At 38.2% G+C, this 25,225-nt stretch overlaps 2 protein-coding genes across 7 annotated transcripts in view; one reads left to right on the plus strand and one right to left on the minus strand.

Moving 5' to 3' along the window:
• Positions 1-751: 751 nt before the first annotated feature.
• Positions 752-1,739, minus strand: LOC116776286 (trypsin epsilon-like). The gene has a single exon (XM_032669446.2). The coding sequence runs from the start codon at positions 1,654-1,656 to the stop codon at positions 805-807; it is 852 nt and encodes a 283-aa protein (XP_032525337.1). The 5' UTR covers positions 1,657-1,739; the 3' UTR covers positions 752-804.
• Positions 1,740-4,318: 2,579 nt separating this feature from the next.
• The window catches only part of LOC116776354 (talin-1), a 43,414-nt gene continuing 22,507 nt past the window's right edge, over positions 4,319-25,225 (plus strand). For 2 of the 6 annotated variants that reach the window (XM_061525204.1, XM_061525205.1), the window contains exons 1-17: positions 4,377-4,590; positions 11,591-11,726; positions 19,221-19,322; positions 19,571-19,673; positions 20,144-20,298; positions 20,561-20,716; positions 21,138-21,383; positions 21,538-21,729; positions 21,833-21,911; positions 21,998-22,166; positions 22,395-22,567; positions 22,724-22,885; positions 23,172-23,263; positions 23,854-23,942; positions 24,544-24,663; positions 24,912-25,050; positions 25,132-25,212. In XM_061525204.1, coding sequence (XP_061381188.1) covers positions 20,163-20,298; positions 20,561-20,716; positions 21,138-21,383; positions 21,538-21,729; positions 21,833-21,911; positions 21,998-22,166; positions 22,395-22,567; positions 22,724-22,885; positions 23,172-23,263; positions 23,854-23,942; positions 24,544-24,663; positions 24,912-25,050; positions 25,132-25,212 — 1,834 coding nt within the window. In that variant the 5' untranslated portion in view covers positions 4,377-4,590; positions 11,591-11,726; positions 19,221-19,322; positions 19,571-19,673; positions 20,144-20,162. Of the gene's footprint in view, positions 4,591-11,590; positions 11,727-19,220; positions 19,323-19,570; positions 19,674-20,143; positions 20,299-20,560; positions 20,717-21,137; positions 21,384-21,537; positions 21,730-21,832; positions 21,912-21,997; positions 22,167-22,394; positions 22,568-22,723; positions 22,886-23,171; positions 23,264-23,853; positions 23,943-24,543; positions 24,664-24,911; positions 25,051-25,131; positions 25,213-25,225 lie in introns of all 6 variants that reach the window. The other 4 variants (XM_032669550.2, XM_061525208.1, XM_061525206.1 and 1 more) reach the window with 3 other exon arrangements.

The raw sequence follows: 25,225 nt of genomic DNA on the forward strand, positions 1-25,225 counted from the left end.
TCATCTAATATTTTCTAATTTGAATGTTTTGTGCGTAGTTATATTATACATAGATAAACTGTCTTCAGCCTCATACAGGTATATCGAAATTAAAGACGGCAGCTTTAATATTAAAAGCATCCTCATAACACTAAAAGACGACTCAGTTGTTTTGTAGTCATATATTCTAGGATGCGTCATTATGGAGGAAATTGACAAAATATGTTTTATAATATTTTTGCCCATACAAATTTATTATAAAGAAGCATTGTTGAGGTGGTAGAGCCTAGCTGTGGTCAAGTCACTGCAGCTTGAACATGGGTTGGCTCCACCGGGGAAGTACCACCCTCTCACAGAATATCGGCGTGAAGAAGTCTTTAATGGCTGCGTTTCGTTCGATGAGTGAGAGAGCCGGTTGCCCTTTCCCTTTTCCCACCCATTCCTGCCCATTCTCTTTACCATCTTTAGCTCCCCCTCTTCCACAATCAAGGGTCGCAACATATCCGCAAAACTATGTAGCGGATGTTCATGGGCCACGGTACTACCTCCATCAGATAGGCCGTCTGCGCGGTTGAACCCTTTAGCATAACAAAAAGCATTACTCATGTACACTCTGGATCCAAAGCTACGAATCTGTGTATTATTTTTTTAGCGTTTTTCGTCCAGTTCCATACTATTATCATTAAATTCTGCCGCCGTAATGTGTAAGATGTGCTGTATCGCTTACTCCTAGTGTGCTTACTTGCTTAGAAATAAAATATAAAACCTGAATCGTAATGTATAATAATAAATAAACTAAAACAATATATAAATGTGACGTCACCATCAGCCGTGGAAGGCGGTGTGCGTCAGCTTCAATATCCACGTGGCGAAGTACGACACGTTGGTGAATATGGCGTACTTCACTTCACAGTCTCTCGGCTTCACCGCCAGCACGCCGACCAGCTTGTCTCCGTTGAAGATGGGTCCGAACTCGTGTATGAAGCAGTCGTCGTAGTCCGACATGTCGATGCAGATCATGCTCTCGTCCACCTGGATGCCGTAGCTCTCGTAGCACCTGTTGGGAGACGCTATCCTCATCTCGAAGCTGTCGAAGTCGTTGATGAGGAAGACCCTCTTGTCCATGGCGGACACCGTCTTCCATATACTGGCCTCGCACTCCGTCACCGCCCTGTCGTCGAAGGTGGACGGTTTGATCGTGAAAGGGTAGTCGTCGATATTGAATTTGGCGACCGCAATGTCGTAGAGCGGTATCGTGTTGTTGATGTTGAACTTCTCGTTAATACGCCAGTACAGGATGGGGAAGGAGCGGCTGAAGTTCCTGGTGAAGTCGTACAGCAGCAGGACTCTGTGGGCGGCGTCTTTTCGCCTGCAGTGCGCCGACGTCACCACCCACTTCACCAGCACTACACTCGCGAAGCAGGAGAAAGACCAGGAGGATGACGAGTTCCTCGCTATGGCGGCCACGTACGGATACCTCTCGGCTATAGGCAGGCTCTTGTTCTCGTTTAGCGCTATCACAGCTATGGATTTGGCTACCTGGTACACGCCGGCCCCCGGCAGGTAGTCCCTCTTCCTCTCCTCCACCGTTATGTCCGTGGCGAACTTGACCATCACGCAAACCGCCATGATGGCGACGAAGATGATTATCGTCAGTATGATACACGCCGCTTTCATTATATCAATCTGTTTATTTTGTTTGGCGATTTGACAACGACATCCTAACCTGTCTGTGTCCCGATGACAGACGGACGTAAAGATTTAACAATATTTATAAATATTTCAAACTGAGAAGTTTGATGGCATCACATTCTATAAAACCTCTTTAGTGTACACTTATTGTATGTTTATTCATTAGATTACTTTCATAGTACGTTAGGTGTGTTACCATTAAAAATAATCTTAAATATACTTATAAATACGGTATATATGAACAATATTTTTCGTGTCCGTGGTCGTAATCGTTAAAGTGTTCGTTAATCTTTAGCACAAAACCCATTAATCTGATTAAACATTCGTAAACCTCTCTCTATAATACTTCGGTCTGTTGCCAAATCTAATTTATGTGTAACTTTACCTTCTCATGTATTTTTTAATTTATGGCCGAGTAAATGTTTCTTATCCTTTGACCTCAGTAGTACTGAAAAACTCTAAAACTACAAAAACATATCTATCCCAATGTTCCACATTCAACGAAGTTTTCGCGGTAAGGACCATAACCGGATTAAACCTACGCATGTTTCAACCTGATCGTCTGTGCTTACCCTGATGTGTTATTTAAAAACAAACTCATTACTACTCCTCATGTCAAAAAACGTTGACCGACACGCCACTTCCTTCAGTAACTTGATCGTGTTAACATTATTAAGAAAATACAATTAATTAGTCGTCCGTCAAAAGAAGTGTGCCAAGCGTTCAGTACACCCGGCCCAGATCAGGTTTAACGTACTTAATTGTAAGAATAAATGTTAAATTTATTTAAGTTACTTTGGAAACCAAGCCGTTTACAACATTATATTTTAAGAATAAAAAACTTCGGTGAATATCGTTAGTGTAGTATAGAGAAACAACCACCTTGGGATCTAGAGGCAAGAGTCCAGGAACCGAACTTCCGCTGGAGGAAGATGGGGAAGTCTTCAAGACTTCGAGTCTTGTATGCGATTGGGCTGCACTTGGATAGGCAGCTCAATTCGAAACATTGATATCTAACGTATCACTTGGCGCAGACGCTTACCAGGCAGGGCTGTTTCCGAGAGTACCTGCACCAAATCGCGCTGTGCTCGCATTTGGTCAAGCGGAGGACACAGCGGAGCATACGATGGCTTTGTGCTCGTCAGAGCGATCCACATTAACCTCTAAGGTGGATCCTACTCTAACGCTTCCGAGCGTCATCGACGCGTTGTTTGGAACAAAGGAAGTCTGGGTGGTAGTTGCCTCTTTCTACGCAGAAGGAGAAGGAGGTGCGGGAAGTAACTATTTCCGTCTTTTCGCCCTTTCTCAGGGTGGCCAGCCAGCTCTGGGTGTGAGGACACCCGGATCCACATCGCGCTTGCCCTCACCATCAATTAACGGGAGCACGGTTCCGTGTCCGCCTGCTGCTGTTGGTCTGACTACCACCATAGGGGGGCTGCTCGGAGGTAGAGTGGACGTCCCGTCCGCGGTGCTGAGGTAGCCGGAGCTTATGATATTCAACAACACCTTCACATAGGCGATGAGGTATATCGGGGGGTTTTAGTGGGTTCGAGTTCCACATACCGCTTCCTGCCTCCACGGTACTGGATTATGGACTTTCCCTCCAAAAAAAAAAGTATAGAGAAAGTAGGACCTCACTGTTTCTAGCCGCTAACATGTATTGTACACAGATATACGAAAATAAATGAAGTACAGACTATTTTAAAAATCTACCACGTTCTTGGTCCAGCGAAATCAGTTTCTGAGATAATACCTAGTATATACAACCTCAGACCCTCACACCTAACGTGTGTAGGTTTGAAGTCTAATAATGTCGATCTATATATATTTATTGGATACTATTACACTTTAATATCTGGTTATTGCATTAAAGTTCATTATTTATCGCCGGATTTACAATTTTTATTTATGATAAAAATTACTAGTAGTTCAATTCCATTCGTCGAAAGATGTCGCTGTGTGATACCCAATATTTGTATATTTTAGACTGTATTAGAAGATCTTAAATTTTTTTAGAAGTTAGATTTTAATATTCAGTCCCTTTTTTTTTCAGGTTTTCCTCTTCTATACCTAAATATAATCTTTCTTATTGAACATAATGTACATATACCACACTTTATGATGTTTTACAAATATATAAACCACTACACGAAACAAATAATAGTTGACATGTTGTCATTGTTTCTTTAATGGAGACTCGTCCTTATTAGTCGTATGTAAACATGATAATAGTATTATATCAACTATCAACAATTAGTTCACAGTTATCGAATATCTTCTCAATAGGAAGTCAAATGATGTAATAACGACACGCCTGCTACTCGGAATCGAACCCACGCTAGTAAAATATTTGGTCACCGATGTAGTGTACCTACTGTGTAAGTACCTTATAAGTTGAATTGAGGACGCGAACCAAATACGGCGACGGTATAAATTGTTTCACTGAACCGACAACATCGGATTTAGTTCATTACAATAAAGTGTAATATCACAAGTTAATAATAACCATGACTCAACTGAATGTGCTATAATTTTTGCGGGAATTCGCCTCTCAATGTGTTATGAATCAGCTGCGACGAGAAAATCAATACCCCCGTATCTGCATCGTGTTCAACTGTCAATAGAATCAAGACAGCTTCCGAATCATTAATTCGGATCGATAACGACCTCACTCACGGCTGTTTTTGTCTCGTTTGGATGAAATTCAAACATAATTAGCAGAAACGCGGTTAATTAGGAGGCAAAAATTAAATTAATACAGGCGTGAAGTTGCTGCAGGTGAAACAGCAGATGAATTAACTCCTCGCCAGATGGCGCAGTGTACTCGTGATGTTGTTACATACTGTAAGGGCGTGTGAGTGCTTGTGTAAAAAAATAAGTGTTTCGTGATATTTCAAGCGCTAATGGACATCGAAATTGGTATGTAAATGTTAAGAATCGCACTGGCTATCATATAAGAAAAATTTAAAGTCCTAGACATCACAGGATACTGATAAAACTTAAGAATCCGTACATATGTATCAGACGTATAACCCGAACGAATTTGGGTCGCGTCATTAGTGCCGCGCTTCCTATTCCTCCCGTTCAATACAATTTAGTGGGGTTGTACTCCCGCCATCTTGTGATTTGAGTTTTCAGGATCTTACTAATATAATTATTGATCCAACTTAAATGTAACCCTTCCCCAGTTTTACTATTTTAAGTATTAATACAGTATATGTCGCAATAATCTATTTTATAAATTCACTCATTCAAAGTACACTTTTATGAGTCATTGCTTTGTTGACATTACGAAAATATAATTTTTTATTATATATTAATGAGTTTATAGTTTTTATCGATGCACTATTAAAATTGTGTCGAATTTTTAAACAATCATTTAAAAAATTCAGTATTCCATTTCATGGCTAAGCGCCTACATATAGGAGTGACATCAGATATTTTAAATAGATTCCGTGAAGATGGTTTTTAGGAAACTTTTATTGTAAACAGCCTCAAGGTTTTTCAACTATTAAAATCGTTAAGAAATTATTATTTTATTCATTATTAATACATGAATACAACGAAAAGATAACGTTTGTGAATGAATAAAACCACAGAGGAAATATTGAGAGGAAATAACATTAACCTATAACAATGATTTAAAAACTCACACTAATGAATAAATACCCCGTGATACATAATTCGCTATGATACTGCCTTAACAAGTGTACGACTGTACTAATTTATATTAAAATAAGGCTAAGATAAAGTATTAGTTGATTTGAAAGCAACAAAATTACAAATTCAAGTATTATTCTTACATATAAGTAACAGAATTCTGTTCTGTATGTTTACAATAAGAGCTGAGACTAATTAAATATAATTTTTTCTTCTATTCAATTTATTTTATCTGTCTATTTGATATAAAATAAGTATATAAATCAGTACATCTATAACATGTACCATTGGCAGAATAAAGACAACATTACCTGTTTGCCTTCATATAGTTGTGAGTGTGATAAATAATTTGTAACGAGGCAGACAGTTCCTCAGTAATGTTTAATGTGTGTCTAGGTGTGTTTGTCTTATATATTTATATAATACAAGTACACCATAATAATATATCTGCTTCATTATAACAGTCAACATAATATTTTCTAAGGGAACCTTTAGTTAATGTTGTAATAAAATTCTGACCATTAAGTCTTCTTAGAAAGTAAATTCCGTTTAAACATAGTGACATACATAATTGTCATATCTTTTCAGTGTATATATAAAACATATTATTTATATTTTACAGTAGTCTGCAGTCATGTGTGTAACTTTGCTTTAAATTTCAATCGATCAACTCCTTATAATTGTTAATTTATTACATTATGTTACATTAACAATATTTCTTGTTTAGTTACGATGTCAATTAACCCACTGTCGGTCCATTCTTCATATAATTTTCTGTCTATATTAAATGTAGTGATGTTTATTTTTCATGTTATTTTATTTGGGTCAAGAGCGAGTTGTGATATCACTTCATTGAGAGCTAATGTTATTTCTTCTTAGTAATGACTGAAGGTGATACTAGGTCGGTTGAAGCTTGCATATGTATATTAAAAGTGCTTGGTTGTGCATATGCAAGTCCTAGTACTTTGGGAAGTTCAGTAGAGATAATTTTCTTTTATTTTTTATTACTTGTGTGTTGTGTTCTCTTAACATAGACTTAGTGCCTACAGGTTCCCATAGTCACGTAAAGTACGAATCGTTTGACGTATCTCATAGAATGATCCACTTGAATACTATAATGTCTGAAGATTTACGAATGACATACTGTTAACGCTGCGTGTGTAGTTACGATATGAACTTGTGCTAAGCGTACATTTCTCACTGACATCTATTCAGGCTTGTTAGCGATCTGCTCTCGGAATTAGAAAAAGCGGAACACACATCGTCACTTGTGGGAAATAACTGTTTCATTTATTTATATATTACCTCACAATAAAAATATATACTTATACGTAATGTTTTAATATTTTATTATTAAAAGCCTTCAAAAATGGGTACAGAGTTAGGCGTCTTACGCTACTCAAATCTTTACAGTGTAGTATTTTTAACAAATTAAAACATTCCTTCACAAAACATTATTCTGTCCACTCAACCTTGCACTTCATAAACTAAGATATTTTTCTTTCTATACCCGTTTTTATATATATGTAAATAATTTTAATGTCTTAAATATACCGGACTATATTTTTTAACTAGTTTTTTTTTATCGTGATCGGCCGCGTCTTTCATAATACGATGGTCAATTAACACTTGACCGAACTCGCCAGAACCTTGGATTCACGCCAAGGGAAAAGACTTACGTTGTGATAAAGAGAAAGAAAAACGAGCTCCTTTAAACCTACTATTATGCAATCAATAAATATAATTTTGGCAATCATTTATTATGAACTATTCTCTCATAAATATAACATAGGTATATTTTTATGCATAGTCAAGCTTTATAACTAAACAGAAAAATATACTTACCACGGGTTTACAACGTCAAACTTATTACCGACAGTTAAGAGTTTTTGATTCATATTCATATGTTAGAAACTATGTAAGGATAAGATTAAAAAACTTTTAACTATCTAGTTTGTTAATTCGTACTTGTGGTACAGTGGTTAGGAACAATTCCTTCTGATATTATTACGTATATTTATCAGAAGCGGATGTGATTCATGTAGGATGTATTATTTATATGATAACTATTCCAGAACACAACTATTTGTCTGTACCCTTACCACTTGTTTGCCGGCACACTACGTACGAAGCGTTCCCGTTTCACATTCAATATGTTAATACTATAATGTAAATGGAGTTATGAATGAAAAACTGGTAGTACTCCGTGTGTAGCGTAACTATGGAAACTTAAAGTAAAAATAATTAAATGATATTCTGTTTTCGTCTCTATGAAAATGCGTATCGTTTCACGGAAATCGGTTCAGTGTATACGTAAGTGTTATAAATAAACAATCAATCATACAAACTGTACACTATCAGTTAATATTATTTAGGTTTCGATGGAAGTTAATCTCTCTTCGTTTATTTATACCTAATTCAGGTTGTGTATGAAAAACAACTTAGTGTATTTCTAACGAGCGATAAAGTCTATCCAAAGCTTACATAAAGTAACACTTTAATATGTTACGAATTTTAATCTACTACAAAACTTTTCGTTTATAGTTAACACATTCAAGTTTATGCGATTGATTGGAACATTTAACGATACAGACGATCTGTGTTTCAGTGAAAGGCACAAACGTGATAACTGTGAGTGCGCCCGTTAACTGCGACCCCAGTATTAACTAAGGCTGCCATCGTCAATAGACAGAATTTCTAAGAACATTCACAAATCAAAAACGGAATGATATTTTTAACCGACTTAAAATAACAAAGATTTTCTCAGTTCTACGCGTGTTATATGTTATATGTAACTGGTTACTTATCTCCGACTTAACATACTAACCATAAGTGTATGTCCTCCGTCGACGTGTCTCACATACAAACACACATCAACTAGTTATGCCACGCGGCGATGGCTGTCCTTGGAGTTATTTTGAGTTTTGTCATATAATCATATATCTTGTAATGCTTTAGTACATTATGTATATAATATAGGGTGTGATGTACGTCGATATGTTCAGACGGTCAACTTTCCCTCGACCTTACGTGGGTGCTGAGACAGCAGCTCGTCCGCCCACAGGACGCCATGAGAGACGTGACCTTAATTATTATTATAAATTATATCACATAAAAATACTGTGTAGCAATTATATCAATATCTAAAAGCAACATAAAACGGTTCATAACAATCTCATACTGTTTATATATATATATATATATACTACTGATACTATCATACTGTATGTATGTCTTCTATTAGTTTAATATTAGTTAAAGTCAGGCGCTGGTTGTATAGTCATTTAAGCAGTGTCATAAGGGGTATGAGTAATAACCTTATGACACTACTTGAAACATTGCCTAACTTACTACTTAGGCTACGTTTTAACTTACTCCAAAAAAGAGGAAATTGTTACATCCACTATATGTTTGTTATGCTAGTCAATTAAAAGTCGAATTACGAAATTATTTTTAAAATTTTTCAAAAGCTCATACCGAGGTACCTTTTTCTGCATTGTCACCGAGTCAGGATCTAATAAAGGGGTCCCCAAGAAATCTAATGAAACCCCATAAAGATGATAGCACCTATCACCGGAGGAGTTTTAATATGCGGGCAAAGCCGCAGCCTTTAGTTAGTATTAAATATGAACATTAGATTTTATAATTTAATATAATAATACTAATATTATCAAGTCACCACTCGTCGAGGAAAACACGGCTTCGTCTCAGATAAAGAAACTGTCGGACATCTCACGTCCAATGAATGAAGTAACCACAGACTAACATCACTGTAATACAACAAACATTGACGTCAACACCTCGGCCGGGGGTGACGTCATCTTGATGACGTCACTACTGGCGTCATCACGATGACAGCGTCCAAGGAATCATCATGGTCAATAGGTGATTAGGGAAATTACCAAAAGATTAAATTTATGATATAATGAATGGCCTTAACGTTGTTTAGAATGATATGTGAATGGATAACGATCAAACTGATCGTGTTCAGGTTGATAACAGGACACTAAGGATATAGGACTGGTACTAAGGATACGGATGCTCGAGAATAATTTTGTAGAATACCTACATTTAAGTAATTTTAGTGCAAGTTAACATTAATACTACAATGTGAGAAGATTGATGAGTGTGAAAATGTTAAAACTCGGAATGTAGTGTGACCACGCTGACTTATGCGTATTAGTCTGCAGTAGGAACGCGGTATCTCAAAAGAATCTACCACCTCCAGCCAGCCTCCGTTGCCGCTGTCGGTTAAAGTTTTTCTAAAATCGCGTCCAATTAACTAAACTCCATTAAAACTACAAACTGCCCTCCTGACAACATATTACACAACTCCCTCGCTATTACTTAGGGTTGAGTCCGATTCTTGATAACAATAGTTGCAGAAACAATCAACGTCAAGCAAAGTCGAGAGCGAAAGCTAGTAGTAGCTGCTAGTTGTGCCATGAAATTATACAAATAACTAAATGTAAATCCTCCTTTTGTTGATGACGGTTAAAACGGTAAATTTCAATAATTTATAATAAACACTTTTATAAAGTTAGCTTTTACGAGACGAGGAGGACATTGAATTACAAAACTTATGATTTTTTTAGAACTGTTGATTATAAAACAACAACCAGGTAACTCATCAGTGATTACAAAAAACATGTTTAACTAATATTATTTTACGCTTAACATCAATTAAATATGTTTTGATGTTGCCTGTTTGTCTGTTTGTTGACTATATGTTCTTATCTAATGAATATATATATATAGTAAACGTATAGTATGCGTATCTGTCGCTTAATGCATGTCACCGTAAAATAGTGCATACCGTTAGTCTATAATCTATCTGGCGAGATTGTGATCTGTCGTAAGATTGTGAACCTCAGCGTACCGCTTACAATTTATATTATTATTTTTTTTATTGATATACATAAACTGATACTGTTTACCATTGCAAACTTTACACTGTGCGTGTTTAGTTTGACCATGTGAGCCAGTGGTAGGGGAATGGAACTTAACAAATGATAATCGTAACAGTATAACAAGTTTTTTTATATTAAAATACACAACTTTCATATACTGAGTTCAGAATACTTACCACGAGTTAACATAGTCTCACTACATACCAAACGTTTTCCGTTTCTCATTCACTAACCCACGTTAATAGTATGATGTACGCGGAGTTATGAACGGCATACTGTTAACGCTACGTGTGTAGTGAGCCTACTATCCGCGATCTTATTTGGCTGAAGTTTTTGTAAGAATGTTTTAATTTTAATTAGTGATTATATTAATTGAAATGTTGTGTTTATAGTTTGAACGGAAGGTTCAGAGTTATATAAACAAACACAACCGTGAGCATATAGCCTTATATATAAATCGCTTTATATAAGGACATTATTTATTAAGCCAGTATATAAAAATGACTCACACACTGTACATAGTAACTGACTATTTATGTATATAATATATGTATGTAAGATTTATATGGAAATAAAATGCTATGTATATATACAATACTGTATATACACCGAGGAGCATATTTATTAGATGTGTACGGAAGGATTTTGTCAAAAAATTTTAGGAAACTTTAAAATCTTGATAATGTTGAATAAATTACCTTTAAAATATAATATTTTAAATAAATATTTTGTCCGTTTAAAGTCGTGTGGGCTAGTCTTCGTTGCAGCTGTCTACCTCGGTTCAAGTAGCAGAGGTCATGTCAGTCCTCACGCTGAACAGTCTCAATAGTCACCAGCAGTCAATGTATACGTGGAACTACCCCCGGCACCGAATGATAGCTTCCTTGACCGCTCATCTTCTTCTAGTCTATTTTTCCTCTGTTCTTTATATAACAGTATATATGTAGCAATATTCGGTGTTCCCCGGTCCTCGTTATGTAAGCGGCGCCCGGCGCCAGTCGTCTGGGCGCCCCGAGTGTCGCCCGAGCTGAGCCCGGGCGGGCGGGCGGTCGGTTCTCTGAGATTTGTTGGCTTATTTTTTCGTCGCCGTACTTTCGGTTAATGGTCTCTTTTGATATCGAACGATTCTTATTTAATAGCTAGTTTATTGTTCATGGGGACTCGAATGGTGGATGTGGCGCCCGAACTGGGGCATCATCGTTTCAGACGTACTTCTTAGAATACCAGACGGTATTCACATTTAATTTCAATATATTCTTTTAAGTCGCGTTTCTATTATTTTATTCTTAACCTGTGTCGCTGAGTAACCTCATCTTAGGCGATGCTAAGTAATGCTATCTTTGTTCCAGGTATACGAGTAGAGATGTGAAGGGAAGGTTATACAAACACACCGAACAGTGCCTTAAGTTTATAAACTAAATCAATCAAGTGCCTAAATTAGAGTACAAACGAACGAGTAACGAGAAACGAATATTTATGTAATAGGTGAGTGTCAGTGTAAGAGTAATATAAAGAAAAAACATTCAATATCTCCTAAGTATTTATCCGTTCCATCGACAATATTTTTACGTTAAATTCACTTAACTTGTCGATGTTTTCAATGTATTCCACGTGGTCGTGAGTGTAAGTCGTTTTCGGTTCATCTCAGCGTGTGTTCTAAGTACGTTATATTTTCTCGGGATACTGTTATTTTTCACAATTTACCAAACAGAGGGTTCGAGGGGTAACTGTCATCGGACATGGAAATAAGCAACAGAGGCGACCAGCGGGGCGTCTGACTCACATATATATACATACGTTTATATTTTGTTTTTTTTTTTATATATAAATTTCAAAATACCCTCGGTTTTTAGATTCAGCTATACTATTGAAATATTTTTCTCTTAATGTATATATACTTAACCACAAGCACAAAAAATTATATCAACGCCCTTAAAGGTTAATAGTCTATAATTTTACACACGTATGTGTCTTTCGAGTCTCCATTTTTTAAAAATAAATCAACAAAATATTGCCGCGTTTTGATGACACTAATGATTAAGATGTTATTTTATTAGAAACGAGATATAAAGATATATTCAAACCAAAAAGTATAATGCAAAGAACAGTATTAAATTAGCCCAAAGTAGACCGATAGACTACTAGTTCAACGGATAGACGAGAAATACAGCATCACATAGAGATCAGATCTTTATCAAATAAAGTCAGATATACAGAGTGCATAGAAATACCGGGTCAAAGGCCAAGGAATGTATAGTAAAATTGTATGTATGCATTACTTTTCTTTAACACATATTAATTAATAAATTTTCAACAAACTTCGAGTTGTAAAATAGAGAAAAAATATTTCATGACCTAAAAAAAAACAACATTTCATTTCTTTAATTTTTTTAAAAAATTGTTTTAAAATAATTGATTAGGTTAAAATGTCATGAAAAATATTTATAATTCAAAGTGCTTTATCCTCTGAATTAAATGTTGTTTCTGTACGTAATGCATATTTAAAGTGTCGTGTTGACTCTCATCAGTGTTCCTACCAACTCATCCATGTAATTGGTTGCAACTCTTTGCGGACGTGTTTTTTCGCTCATGATTCAAGCCGACTTCATCGGTTATCAACATTCGATGAATAATAAACCCGCCATGAAGTCCCCTCATTAGACGCGGAGTGCCATGCCGGCCGCGGTATGAACAATCTCCAATCAGCTCCATCTTATTTTGATGTATCTCATTATCTGTTCCCATCTCCGCGCCATCTAGTCCCTTTTATCAACAGTCCGGGCTGTCATCTGAACCCCATCCAGTCTACACATATTACTTCGACTTCATCGCACTTCATATAAATATTCATAATTGTTAGATTTAAAACGCCGGCGAACCCTTCTGCAATCGAAGGACTCCCGCTGATGTTTTCTTTAATAATTTGCGGTCTTTTGTATCCGTTACATTGGAAGTGAACGCGTCTATTATTTGTCTTTTTAGTCTTTCGATCCTACATGGAGCGTCACGGATGGTTCATGTGTGTTGCCAAAGAGACAATATAACTAATGATCAGATATATATTTTTTTGTCGGTCATCGTCTAAAGTAGCCCGTTGTGACTTCATCGTCAGCCCCAAAAGCCGGTCGTCTTGCTTCGATGCGAATCAATAAACAAAATCACGGAGGCCGGAAATCCGAGCGGCCTACGAGATGCATTTCCATCTTTCACCGTCTTTTCACCCTCCGAACATCATCCCTAAAGCGTTCCCTTTTTGTGCGGGTGCGAGGGGGACGGAAAGATTCCGAGGCGCATGCGCGGGCCGACCCCTCATAAGCGTCGGAGAAGGTTGATAGTGGTGAACAAGAGATCCTGGCTTGTTGCCGGGCTAGAGGAACATTCCTCCGTGGATCGTCCGCGGAGTCGGAGGTCCCGCTCTCTCATCCCCGGGCTTACTCTGAAACTGCTAATGCTCAGATGTAACTTATATCTGATGCTCAGTTGACTTCTACCTTCCAATCCTTGACTTTAATTTTTCTCTGGTATTCTGCCGTACAATTCCTATCCTCAGTCCAACGTTCGCCATCCTAAGTCCCATTCCACTAGCGAGGGTAACCAGGGAGTGAGAGAGCGAGAGGGGAAAGTATACATTTAAAGTGGAAGAGAGACGACACCATGAAGCGCCGCTCCCGTCCGAGGTAAGTGCCACTTGGAAGCCACGTGTTCAAACTTTTAGTTTTTTGGTGTCAGCTTGTTGTTCCCGGCCGTCCAGCGGCTGTATTTTGTTTGCTCGCTCGCTTATTATTCAAACTGTTTCCTCGTTGTGGTTTTGTCTTTTGTCGTATTTCAATAGATTGCTCTTTTAAGGGTGTGCTACCTTTTACCTTTTAAAACCCATTTACCTTTTGTGTAATTGAGTTTAAAAGAAAAAACTCATCCATTCCTTTTGTCATCTTTTTCATATTTAAGGATAGATTTATTTTTTGTTTTCTTAAAATTAAAAAAAGATAATACATTTCTTGACATTTACGATTTTAAAAGAAGATAATATCTTTTTAATTAAAATCAAATAAATTTCCTTCCTTTCTTAAATTTTCTTCATAACAATAGAGGCCAAAGGAAATAAATTATATTGTATTCATATTTAATACCCTTATAATAATCTAATACTTAACGAAGAGTCTCCAAATCCAATAACACATGATATGAATGCAGTCTTTAATTAAATCAATCAGTGCTCCTTAATCCTCTCTCTCTCTCATCATCTGCTAGTCCATGCATCCTGTGATCATACTTAGTTAGGCTCTTACCTTAGCGCGGTGTAACTGTCAATTATGGGCTTAGGTTTCATTATAATTTATATTAGGTCTACTGCAATCTTTAAATAGATTTGATTTTTAAAAAATCTATATCCTAAATATATTTTATGAGATTGCGATACTCTTTCTATCCCAATCTATCTTAATTTAATTTAATGTATAACTTTAAAAAAAATCGGTTACATTCCAAAAAGACTATTAAATAAAATGATTCACAATGTCATTTAATATTCGGACGGAATATATTTTTTTAGTATACGAACGTGATAATGATAAGAATGATAAAAATGATAATAGTGCATTGGCATTTCCAATCTCAACGTTTATGTAACGTATCCGAGTATTATTTTATCACTCGTCACCAGTGTAAGTCAGTGTCTAGAGCTCCTTAATCGGTGCAATCAATCGTTACACACCTCTATATGGTCTCCTCCGTCATATTCCTCGACACTTGTTCCAGTTCAATTATGACGGCTGTTTTCTTCATCGCTTTTTTTTATATAAATTAATCTAAGATAAATCTCATCGGATCGCGACTACATAGAAAATTGCGAACTAAACCTATCAATAGGCTTTAATCAAATACCCTTGTATTTGAATCTGTCGTTATATCCTTGTTTGTATAACAAATTACCTTGTTAAGTTCCAAGTCATTCATTAGCCGCTCCGCGTCCTCGTCTCCTCTGGGTGTTCCGCGCCCCGCTGTGAGGCTGCGCTCGCTGGGAGCCTCCCTCTCCGGCCAATCTTTCGTCGATGATGTGTTTACTTTATACGTTTTCTTTTAGTGTTGTGTGTTGTTGACTTTGGATTTGTTTACAATATAAATCACATTTCCTCGTATTTTTTTAACATCTCAGATTGCTTATAATATATTTTTCTTTGTTTTGGTGTCGGTCTTCGTCAAACGTCACCCTTGTATTATAATCCCTCTAATACGGAGTCGCTCTCCCATCCCCAGATCTGCTCCCAGATTGTCCCCTAATTCGCTAATAGAAACCAGACTATCCGATTTCCCGCGTTGGACACCGTGACGACTTCCGGCTCTCACCGGAAGCTAATGTCGGCAAGTTTTATTCTTATGTATTTATTCTCGTAGCTCGGTTTTGATTAGTTCTTAGAAAAGATATTTCAATAATATGTTTCTTCTGACTATTTATTTTATCTACGTAAAATTTCAATTGTCCGTCGCAAAGAAAATAATTCCATTTACTTTTACCTTCAGTATTAGAATCATAACAGTTGAAGAGTAAAACGCCTTTTTAATAAATATTAACTGTTGTGTTTTATCTACAGATCGTATTTTTTGTTCTGTATAAGACTCTTCACTTTTCATAAACAAAGGGAACAAACCCGTTTAATTTCGGCTTATTAATAACAAACGCTAACGTGCAATACTTTTCTCATAAAGAGCCTTTTTTAAATTTCAAACTTCTAAAGTGTTGAGTTAGCGCCGTCGAAGATATTCCTATGTTTATTCAAAACTCAAATGCAATCTCTTCATTTCTTAGCCGTAAGCCTGATGAGGCGTAATCTGTTGATAAACATATTATATAGCTTTCAACGTCTATAACGAACGCCTGTAGGAACTCCGGCGCCAGACCTGGTGACGCCGGAGTCTATTGATCCCGGGGAGAGGAAGGGGGCGGGGTAGCCGGGATCGCAGCAGTTGTAGACTTAATACAGGATTTTCGATGTATTGGACCACTGATCGTCCTGGTCAGACATCTTCGTGAATTTGATCATAAATGTTGTACATTTTTATTCTCTTTATCAAGACCTGACGAGTAAGTGCGCCTTTCCTTGTCCTTTTATTTCATCTGATTTTAATAACTAACATTATCGGGACGTGCAAATTTTCATTCTTACGTTCCGAATAATTTAAAAAAATTTGAATTTTAAGTGCTCGAGATACAGCTTATCTTTCGCAAACATCGTGAAGTAGTTCAAGAATGGGCTTCGTAAATAAAGTGCACCGTGGGAATATATTACGATGACTTAAAGCAAATGATAAAGATTTCTGTTTCGTCTTAGCGATTTTGGGGTTCAAATACCGGGATGCCTCAGAGAAATTACTTACTGCGCGTTAAAAAAATGAGCAGATCTCTATGATATTAATTCTAAGCAATGAACCACCCCCGGGTAAATAAAACTATTAAAGTATTGTCTGCTCGATGTTGAAGGGGTTGCCATCAGTATCTAAACACGAAGCTCCCCGAGAGCTGTCACGTTATCCCATACACTGTATAAACAACTTGACAAATAGGAAATCCAACACTATAATAGTTGACCTTTGTCCTCTCCTCGATCTATTGTTATCATCATGTGTAATAATTGATATTTGTTTTCTATACAACCTTCCATCACAGCCTCTTGTGTTACATACTCGAATAATCTCTATGAAAGCTTCTGCTCTGTAAATCATTTTAATTAACTTCTACTATCTATCACGTTCAAGGTGACTTTAAACTTTTAGAATACCTTAATTTCACTTTATTACTATAAGTCCCTTTAATGGACGGTCATCATGAATGAGCTGATGTCGCCTGGTATATGTTTTATTTTAGTTATATTTTCCCAACACATGTATCGTCATCTGCCGCCGCTTCACATAATCTGTTCCGTCCGCCCAAGCCGCCCAAACCGTCCCAGTTCCGTTTCCAGGCAACGCGACGCCGCGGCGCCTGTTCAGCGTTTGGGACGTTCATATTGAGGACGTGACTTTGTTTAGAAATTATTTGGTGTCCGTCCTGAACAGAACATACTGTATACAGATTGTTAACATAATTATATTTAGATACCTATTACATTTAATTTGTTCGTTAGCACGTAATATATTATTAACTTGTACCATCAATTAGTGGAAGGCGAACAAAAATATTTTTATCTCATCCGTTCGGTAATTAGGAATACATGTCTCATATTAAATTATAATTAATATTATTATATCTTAGAAAGTACTCGGTCATTATTTTTGTTAATACTACGTTTATCACACGGATCCACTTCTATACACTTGTAAATTCTTATGTTAATCGTGTTCAGGCTTCTTCAGTTCTAACCGAATCCCTCATCCATGCAGACCACTCTCGCTCTGCTGCGTTACTTCGCGGCTCACCCTTTCGTTTTTGCAGTCGAACGTTACAATATTCACCACTTTTCACGTCACGACTTACTAATCGCTCGGAAATATGGAACAACTCGCCGGCGCAGTGAGATGATGGTTTTGGTAATTTTAAAGCTCATATCTTCCGTCATAACTATATTGTCCATGTAAGCGTGGAACTATTAAAATTCTTGCAGTCGTCGAATACCGCCGGGTCCTCGCCGGGGACCAAACTACCCTTTTATGCAAAATTCAGCAATAATCCCGAATGTTATAGCTGTGGGGGTTTTTTTCGTAATGAGTCCGGGACTTGTTATGGGCACTTGTCAGGAACCGTTCCTCACTCCCATAAATTTTATTACGCCGGCTAACATTTTAATACGTCTATATTAGTCGGGCGATGTTTTGGACCGTCTTATATGTAGAAGACATGGCTGTGAATTCGTTAATAGTGTTACGGTCGTTTGCGTTTAATAGAATTAAACCTACATTATAATAAATAATGGCATCGGTATAACTTCGCTATTATATCACGTAATGAGATAACGTTTAAATATTTTATTGTAATAATTTGTCATTTTATTGAGGACGTAGAAAACAATAGTTTTAAGCCGTTCATGTTGGTTTGTAGTGTAATCGTGTCAGAAATAGATTTCAAACTGGTATCCCGGTCAATAGCCCGCTTTATGACTGTTTCAAATTGGTCCGAGTACCGACACGCGCTCTCATTCTGGACAAAGCTAAACAAAGAAGCATGTCATAAGAATATTCGCTTAACAAACGGACCTTTGTTCATTTATTTAATCATTTTCACAATCAGTATGGACTTGTAACTATCGCTCCATTTTTACGTTTAGTCCGTTCTAAACTTTCAAAGTAAAGTTGTGTCGTAATGACTGAACCTAAGGACTGGACGTATGCAGTCCGCTAACGCCTGGAAGATTCGTTTTATAAATAGACGACTGAAATAAACTTAAAACGATCCCAAAACTACACACGACCGTGCACACATCACACGTACAGTATGTCGTTTGATATGACTGATTGCTTCGTCTCTTCCAACAACTCGCTTCCAAGTAAGGCAGACTAATGTAATGATCAAATCGCACAATATCCTTATTAATATCTGTCTGTGTATGTCGTGCCAAATATCATTTAATATGCAACTGGAACGCGCTGTATAGTTAGTGGTTTTCATTATAACTCAACATCCGCACCTACTTAATGTAGTTGACATTATGATGCAAATTAAAATTTTGTTAGTCTCCAACTGTTGCATTTACTCGATTCTAAAAAGAGTGGTCATATCAGTCTTAACTAATTTTGACAAGTACAATTGTCTGTTTACGTACACGCGTTAGTATAGAGTAATGTCTATAAAACGGAATACAGGATGCAGATAAATGAATGTGCATTTATTATAGTTTGTCATGAGTGCTATAAAGTTATTTAAATTGTATATATCTTACAAATAACTTAGGAAGTAAAAAATTTTTTTTTTATTACATAACAAATCTCATATATTTTTGTTAGTGTAGTGAAGTATGCTGTAATATTGATTGTATCATAATAACTCAGGTATCAGTCGAGTGTTCATCGGAAACATCTGGCGCGTGACGTGGTTTCGAGAGGAGCCGGCTGCTGCGACATAGCTGGAGGCAGCTAACGTCGTCAACCGCTGTAAGTTGATGATGCTGGTGAGGCCGTTAGTCCCATTCTCGACATCATACATAAGAGATCGACCATTTGGAAAATATTTTATTCTCATGAAAAGTCGCGGGGCATTGCTACTTAATATATAAAAGTGACATATATTTGCTATCTTAAATAAACAATCATCGGACCCTCCGAATCCTTTCGTCTTTATAGGGGCATTTAGCCAGAAAACTTTTACTATCAAATATAATTAGAGTTTTGATCGTTTTCAGAAAACACTCCAAGACAAGAAACAGAACAGCTTTAGTGAAGAAAGACGTCCATCCACCAGACCAACGAGCCGAGGATCCATAGGACTTAGGTGTTAGGAGTTAGGTGAGTGAGGGTTTAGGACTTGCGAATAGGGTCGTCGTCTACATTGTGGATGTACCGAATATATATATTCAGTTTAATGAAGTCGTGTCACGCTCTAATAACAGGTTTATCAATGATTGTAGGAGAATCCATCCGACCGGGAAGAAGATTAGCAAAATACTATGACTTTTGGCTTTAGTGCATAGGGGACGGAAAAGTTATGCAAGACAAACGTTAACAAATCTAACAAAATATATTGGACGAGCTGATTTAATTTTCATTATAAATTCATTTTTAAAGAGGAAATAAAAAAAAAAATTTAATGTCTTAAATCTTAATTTTAAACCGCTGTCCCAAATACGTGATAAACAACAGACTAAATTTACACTAGATGCCTCGCCGATTACCGTTGTTACATAATTTTATACCGGTTTTATGTTCTATTACATCCGGAGGAGTCTATGTTGTATATTAATCTGTGTCTTGGACAGACCGCACTCGCTGATCAAGATGGCGACGCTGTCCCTGAAGATATCCCTGGAGGGAGGGAAGGTGGTGAAGACGATACAGTTCGAGCCGTCCACCAGTGTGTACGACGCCTGCAGGATCATCAGAGAGAAGATACTGGAAGCCAATGACAATGACCGTGAGTGATGATGATCAATAAAATGATTACCTCATATACATATACTACCAGAACAAATAACACCGAGCAGAATTAACTATACTTAAAAGTTATCAACAGAACAGCTCCAATGACATTTACTCAGTTTGATGGCAATGAGACAGTCACTAATCGTGCTTACATTTGATTATAATATCGGGTGCGGCAAGAACCGAATCAAATGATTCATAACATTTTAGTATCAGTAAATAACATACAAGTAATAATTTATATGATCCGACAGCTAAAGAGTACGGCCTGTTCCTGGCCTCCGAGGAGGATAACAAGAAAGGCATCTGGCTGGAGGCGACTCGCAGTCTGGACTATTACATGCTGAGGAACGGGGACCTGCTGGAGTACAACAAGAAGACCAGGAACCTCAGGGTCCGGATGTTGGACGGTGAGTTTGATGGGACCATCTAGGCTAGTAAAAAACAGGCTTAATCTGGACATTTCCAGAACTCTGACATGCTTATAATATTATTTCATATAGTTCGCTGTCTTACTTGGTTCTTCTCCTCTCAAAAAAAAATTAATAACATTGAGATCTAAGAATTTTGCGAGTTTTATTCATTTAAATGAAACTAATATGTTTCGGATATACTACGAGAGATCTCCTCTGGCCGTGATCACGGTTGCTGAAAAGTAACCGAAACGTCGGGATTATGTAGTTTTAAATAATAAAATCCGCGTAATAAATCCGAAAATATATTAGTTTCATTTAAATGAAAAAAATATATATATTTTCAATTGATTAAGATGTCGATGTCAAAGGTACTTGGGTTATTTGTTAATATTAATATAAGCGTTTTGCTGTTCAGGCACGGTCAAGACTCTGCTGGTGGACGACAGTCAGATAGTGGCCAACCTGATGGTGGTGATCTGCACCAAGATAGGCATCACCAACTACGACGAGTACGGCTTGGTCAGGGAGGAGGTGAAGGAGGATGCCGACCCTTGCGAGAGACCCAACTACGGCACCCTCACGCTGAAGAGGAGACATCATGAGAAGGAGAGGGACGCCAAGATGGAACAGCTCAGGAAGAAACTCAGGACTGACGATGAAGGTGACTTACGACAACCTGAAGGCACTTCCAAACAAAATCAACAATATTAATATAAACAATTTATTTTATTCGTGGAATTTAAAGGCCAAAGCTAAACGGAACACTTAGAAACCAAAATAGTTCACAAAATATAAGCCAAGCTCCTTCCTTCCAGTAAACTGGGTGGAGCCGTCCAAGACTCTCCGCGAGCAAGGCATCGAGACCAGCGAGACGCTGCTGCTTCGTCGGAGACTGTTCTTCTCCGACCGTAACGTGGACTCTCGCGACCCCGTGCAGCTCACTCTGCTGTACGTGCAGGCCCGGGACGCCATCCTGGCCGGCACACACCCCATCACACAGGACAAAGGTCAGCTGACACAGACACACACACCCACACACGACCAGGCACCAATCTTACATATATTATGATAACACGAATTTTTTTTATCCTTAACGTATCTTTTTGTCAGCGTGCGAGTTCGCGGGTATTCAGTGCCAGATACAGTTCGGAGATCACAAGGAAGACAAACATACGCCCGGATTTTTAGAGTGAGTACCGAGTGATACAGCTTGTAGCGCATTTAATGGAAAATGTACCGCTGTCGGGATAGTAACACGCGGTGTGTCCTCGACAGCCTGAAGGAGTTCCTGCCAGCGTCTTACGTGAAGGTGAAGGGCATCGAGAAGAAGGTGTTCCGCGAACATCGCAAGCACGCCGGCCTCAGCGAGCTGGACGCCAAGGTGCTCTACACCAAGAGTGCCAGGGACCTCAAGACTTATGGAGTCGCATTCTTTTTGGTCAAGGTAACAGGATCTCATATGTTTGATAGAAACTATTGTATAGACACACAATATATAAATAAAAAAAATATATTTTTTCCCAGTAGATAATTAACAAAGTCTTTTTGAGACATGTCTACTTGATGTTCCAACACGTGCCCATTATAATGATAAGCTCACGTCACCCTAAGTACGCAGAAAATTTTACAATTAAAAAAATTTTAAACGGATCACAAAATTTTTTTTAAACAGGAAAAGATGAAAGGCAAGAATAAACTGGTTCCTCGTCTCCTGGGCGTCACCAAGGACTCCGTGCTCCGCCTGGACGAGAAGACCAAGGAGATCCTGCAGACCTGGCCGCTCACCACCGTCAGGAGGTGGTGCGCCAGTCCCAACACCTTCACGCTAGACTTCGGAGACTACAGGTACAGGGAGAGACACCCGCTTGTTACCAAGACATTGGATGGATGGGGGATTATATCAAATACTGAATGTTTTATATCCTGCCATAGAAATATATCGCTCTCGTAATATGTCTTGAGGGTTACAACTATAGCTTTATTGTATTGTATCAATTCCAGCGACCAGTACTACTCGGTGCAGACGACGGAGGCCGAACAGATCCTGCAGGTGATCGCGGGCTACATCGACATCATCGTGAGGAGGAGGCGGGCCAGGGACCATCTCGGCCTGGAGGGAGACGAGGGATCCGCCATGTTGGAAGACAGCGTCGCGCCGTCCAAGTAAGACCAGGAAGATATGTAAAACTTATATACATATATAATGACCCTACAACTCAATACACTCTTTGACTGTTGAATTATCTATGAAAAATTGTTTGGGTACAATCCTTTAGATGCCCTAATTTCAGAGCTGCTTGATCAAAGGCTCATAAGGTTCGGTCAACGAAAAAGCTATAGTTATAGCTATAGTACCGCCAATGAGACAAGATAAACTGTATAAAAATATATAATTAAATTTTGTTCAACATTTAGATGTAGTCTTAACAGATTCTGTGTTTGTCGTCAGGGCTAACATCATCCAACACGACACCTTCAAGTCGGCCAAGCCCAATCAAGAATCAGTGGCCAAGCCGGCAGTCCTCAGACCTGGAGCGGAAGGTATAACCTCACCTGGACTAAATCCAGCTGTATCAACATTAGATATAACAGTGCGGAGACCTCTACCCCCACGGTGCAGGTCGACACACTATTAAATTATATAGTATGTATATAAAGAGCTTCGAATAGTTCCGCTTCTCATATTTAGTAAATTTGTTTGTATGTTTGTTCCATATGTACTTGTATCTATACACCCTGTATATATGTCATATATGATATAGATATATATATCATATATCCGATGATATTTCTATTATTTTGCAATTTTATGTCGACTGTGTTCCGTCGAAACAAAACTATTGCAAGCAGGCCAGCAAACAGTTTTGACGGAACACAACAATTTATGATTTTATTTAAGCTATGTACTTAGCTGTCTCTGATCGATAAGGCCTCGCGGTACTGGATCTATATTAATGTTGATTTATAATCGGAAATCGGTCTTTATAATATATAAATAACATGGAAATAGTGAATAGTTATGGGATGCTAGAACTTAATATGAATCCAGTCCCCCCGGCCTTACCCGAGGCCCCCCGGTCGTTATGGGCGAGGGGCCCGGGGCCGTGGTGTAAGTCCCCCCTGGTGTGTAGGGGCCAAGCCGTTCTCGGTGGCGCACGTGACGGGGGCCCAGCAGACCACGCTCTCGGGGAGGGTCGTCACCGGACACGCGCCGCCAGCTGTCAGTACACACACACCCACACACATCACACACATCACACGCACACTTAACCATATTGTATACATGTCGATCTATCTAGTAGTGTCCGAGCTTATTGTAACATGCTATGTATAAGAATCATTTAAAATTCATCCTAAAGCATGATTCTCACATAATATCACATTTCAAATATTTTACAACTTAACTAATGTAGTGACGTCACAACACACGTCATCATCACGCACGAGTGATGGTATATGGTAATAGTTAATAGGGAGAATTTTAAATTTATGTTATATACAATATTTGTACTAACTACATCATTATAAATATATACTTAATATATTAATAAACGCGTGGTTTCCTCGACAACTTGACCTACACACCCATATATATACACATATATTGCATGATTATTCTGTAGTAATAACCACCCGCTTGTTTGCTCATCTGTTTCTTGTGTAAACTTTATTTATATAACGCTATGACGTCACTAACAGTCTCTATTGTTCCACGCTAACATTGGATCTCCAGTCACACAGCTCACGAGTGTAGGTATCTACTAAACCCGCACGTGACGGACGGACATGCAGATTCATGTTATATATGTGTATATTTCCAGGCGACGCAGGTTCAGCAAACAAAAATCACTTCTATACTGACGGAACCGCAGAGGGCGTTGTTGTCTACCATCACGAGCGGCAAGGAGATCATCAAGCAGACGGAGGCCGGGCTCACCAGGGTGAGAACACACGCACATACATACATATAATCAGCTTAATGAGTCCGTTCGTCTTTACGATCTTATCTCGAGAACTGACAATTTGGTATTTCCTTTTACTAAAAACGGATGACAAACGTCATACCATACAAAACATAAGGCCTTCTAAGTAAGCAAAACTTACTATCGAAGACAAAATAAAAAGGAAATAAAAATATTTAAACTGAAAAAAATATATCATACATGGATATCTTTTAAAACGTTACCAGACGTCCTTGGAGCCCCCGAGCGGCGACGCGGGCTCGATACGCTGGCGGGAGGCCAGGCTCGGCAGCAGCAAGCAGCTGGTGACGTCACACATCGCAGCAATGAACGCAGCGACAGCACAGGTCGTCACCCTCACCGCCGGTAACCATGCTGCATCTCGTTCCGCTCGTTCGTTCATTTATCTAATTGACGATCCCTTGACTGTACTCGTGATGTGTTCAGGGCCGGCGGAGGAGGTGGACCACACGGCGGTCGGCGCCGCCATCACCACCATCACCACCAACCTGCCCGAGATGACGAAGGGTGAGTGGTACCA

The sequence above is a fragment of the Danaus plexippus genome, chromosome 28, assembly GCF_018135715.1.
Source record: "Danaus plexippus chromosome 28, MEX_DaPlex, whole genome shotgun sequence".
NCBI classification, from domain to species: Eukaryota; Metazoa; Arthropoda; class Insecta; order Lepidoptera; family Nymphalidae; genus Danaus; species Danaus plexippus.

Coding starts and splice junctions, on each gene's coding strand:
- LOC116776286 (XM_032669446.2), bottom strand. CDS start 1,656: ATGAAAGCGGCGTGTATCATACTGACGATAATCATCTTCGTCGCCATC.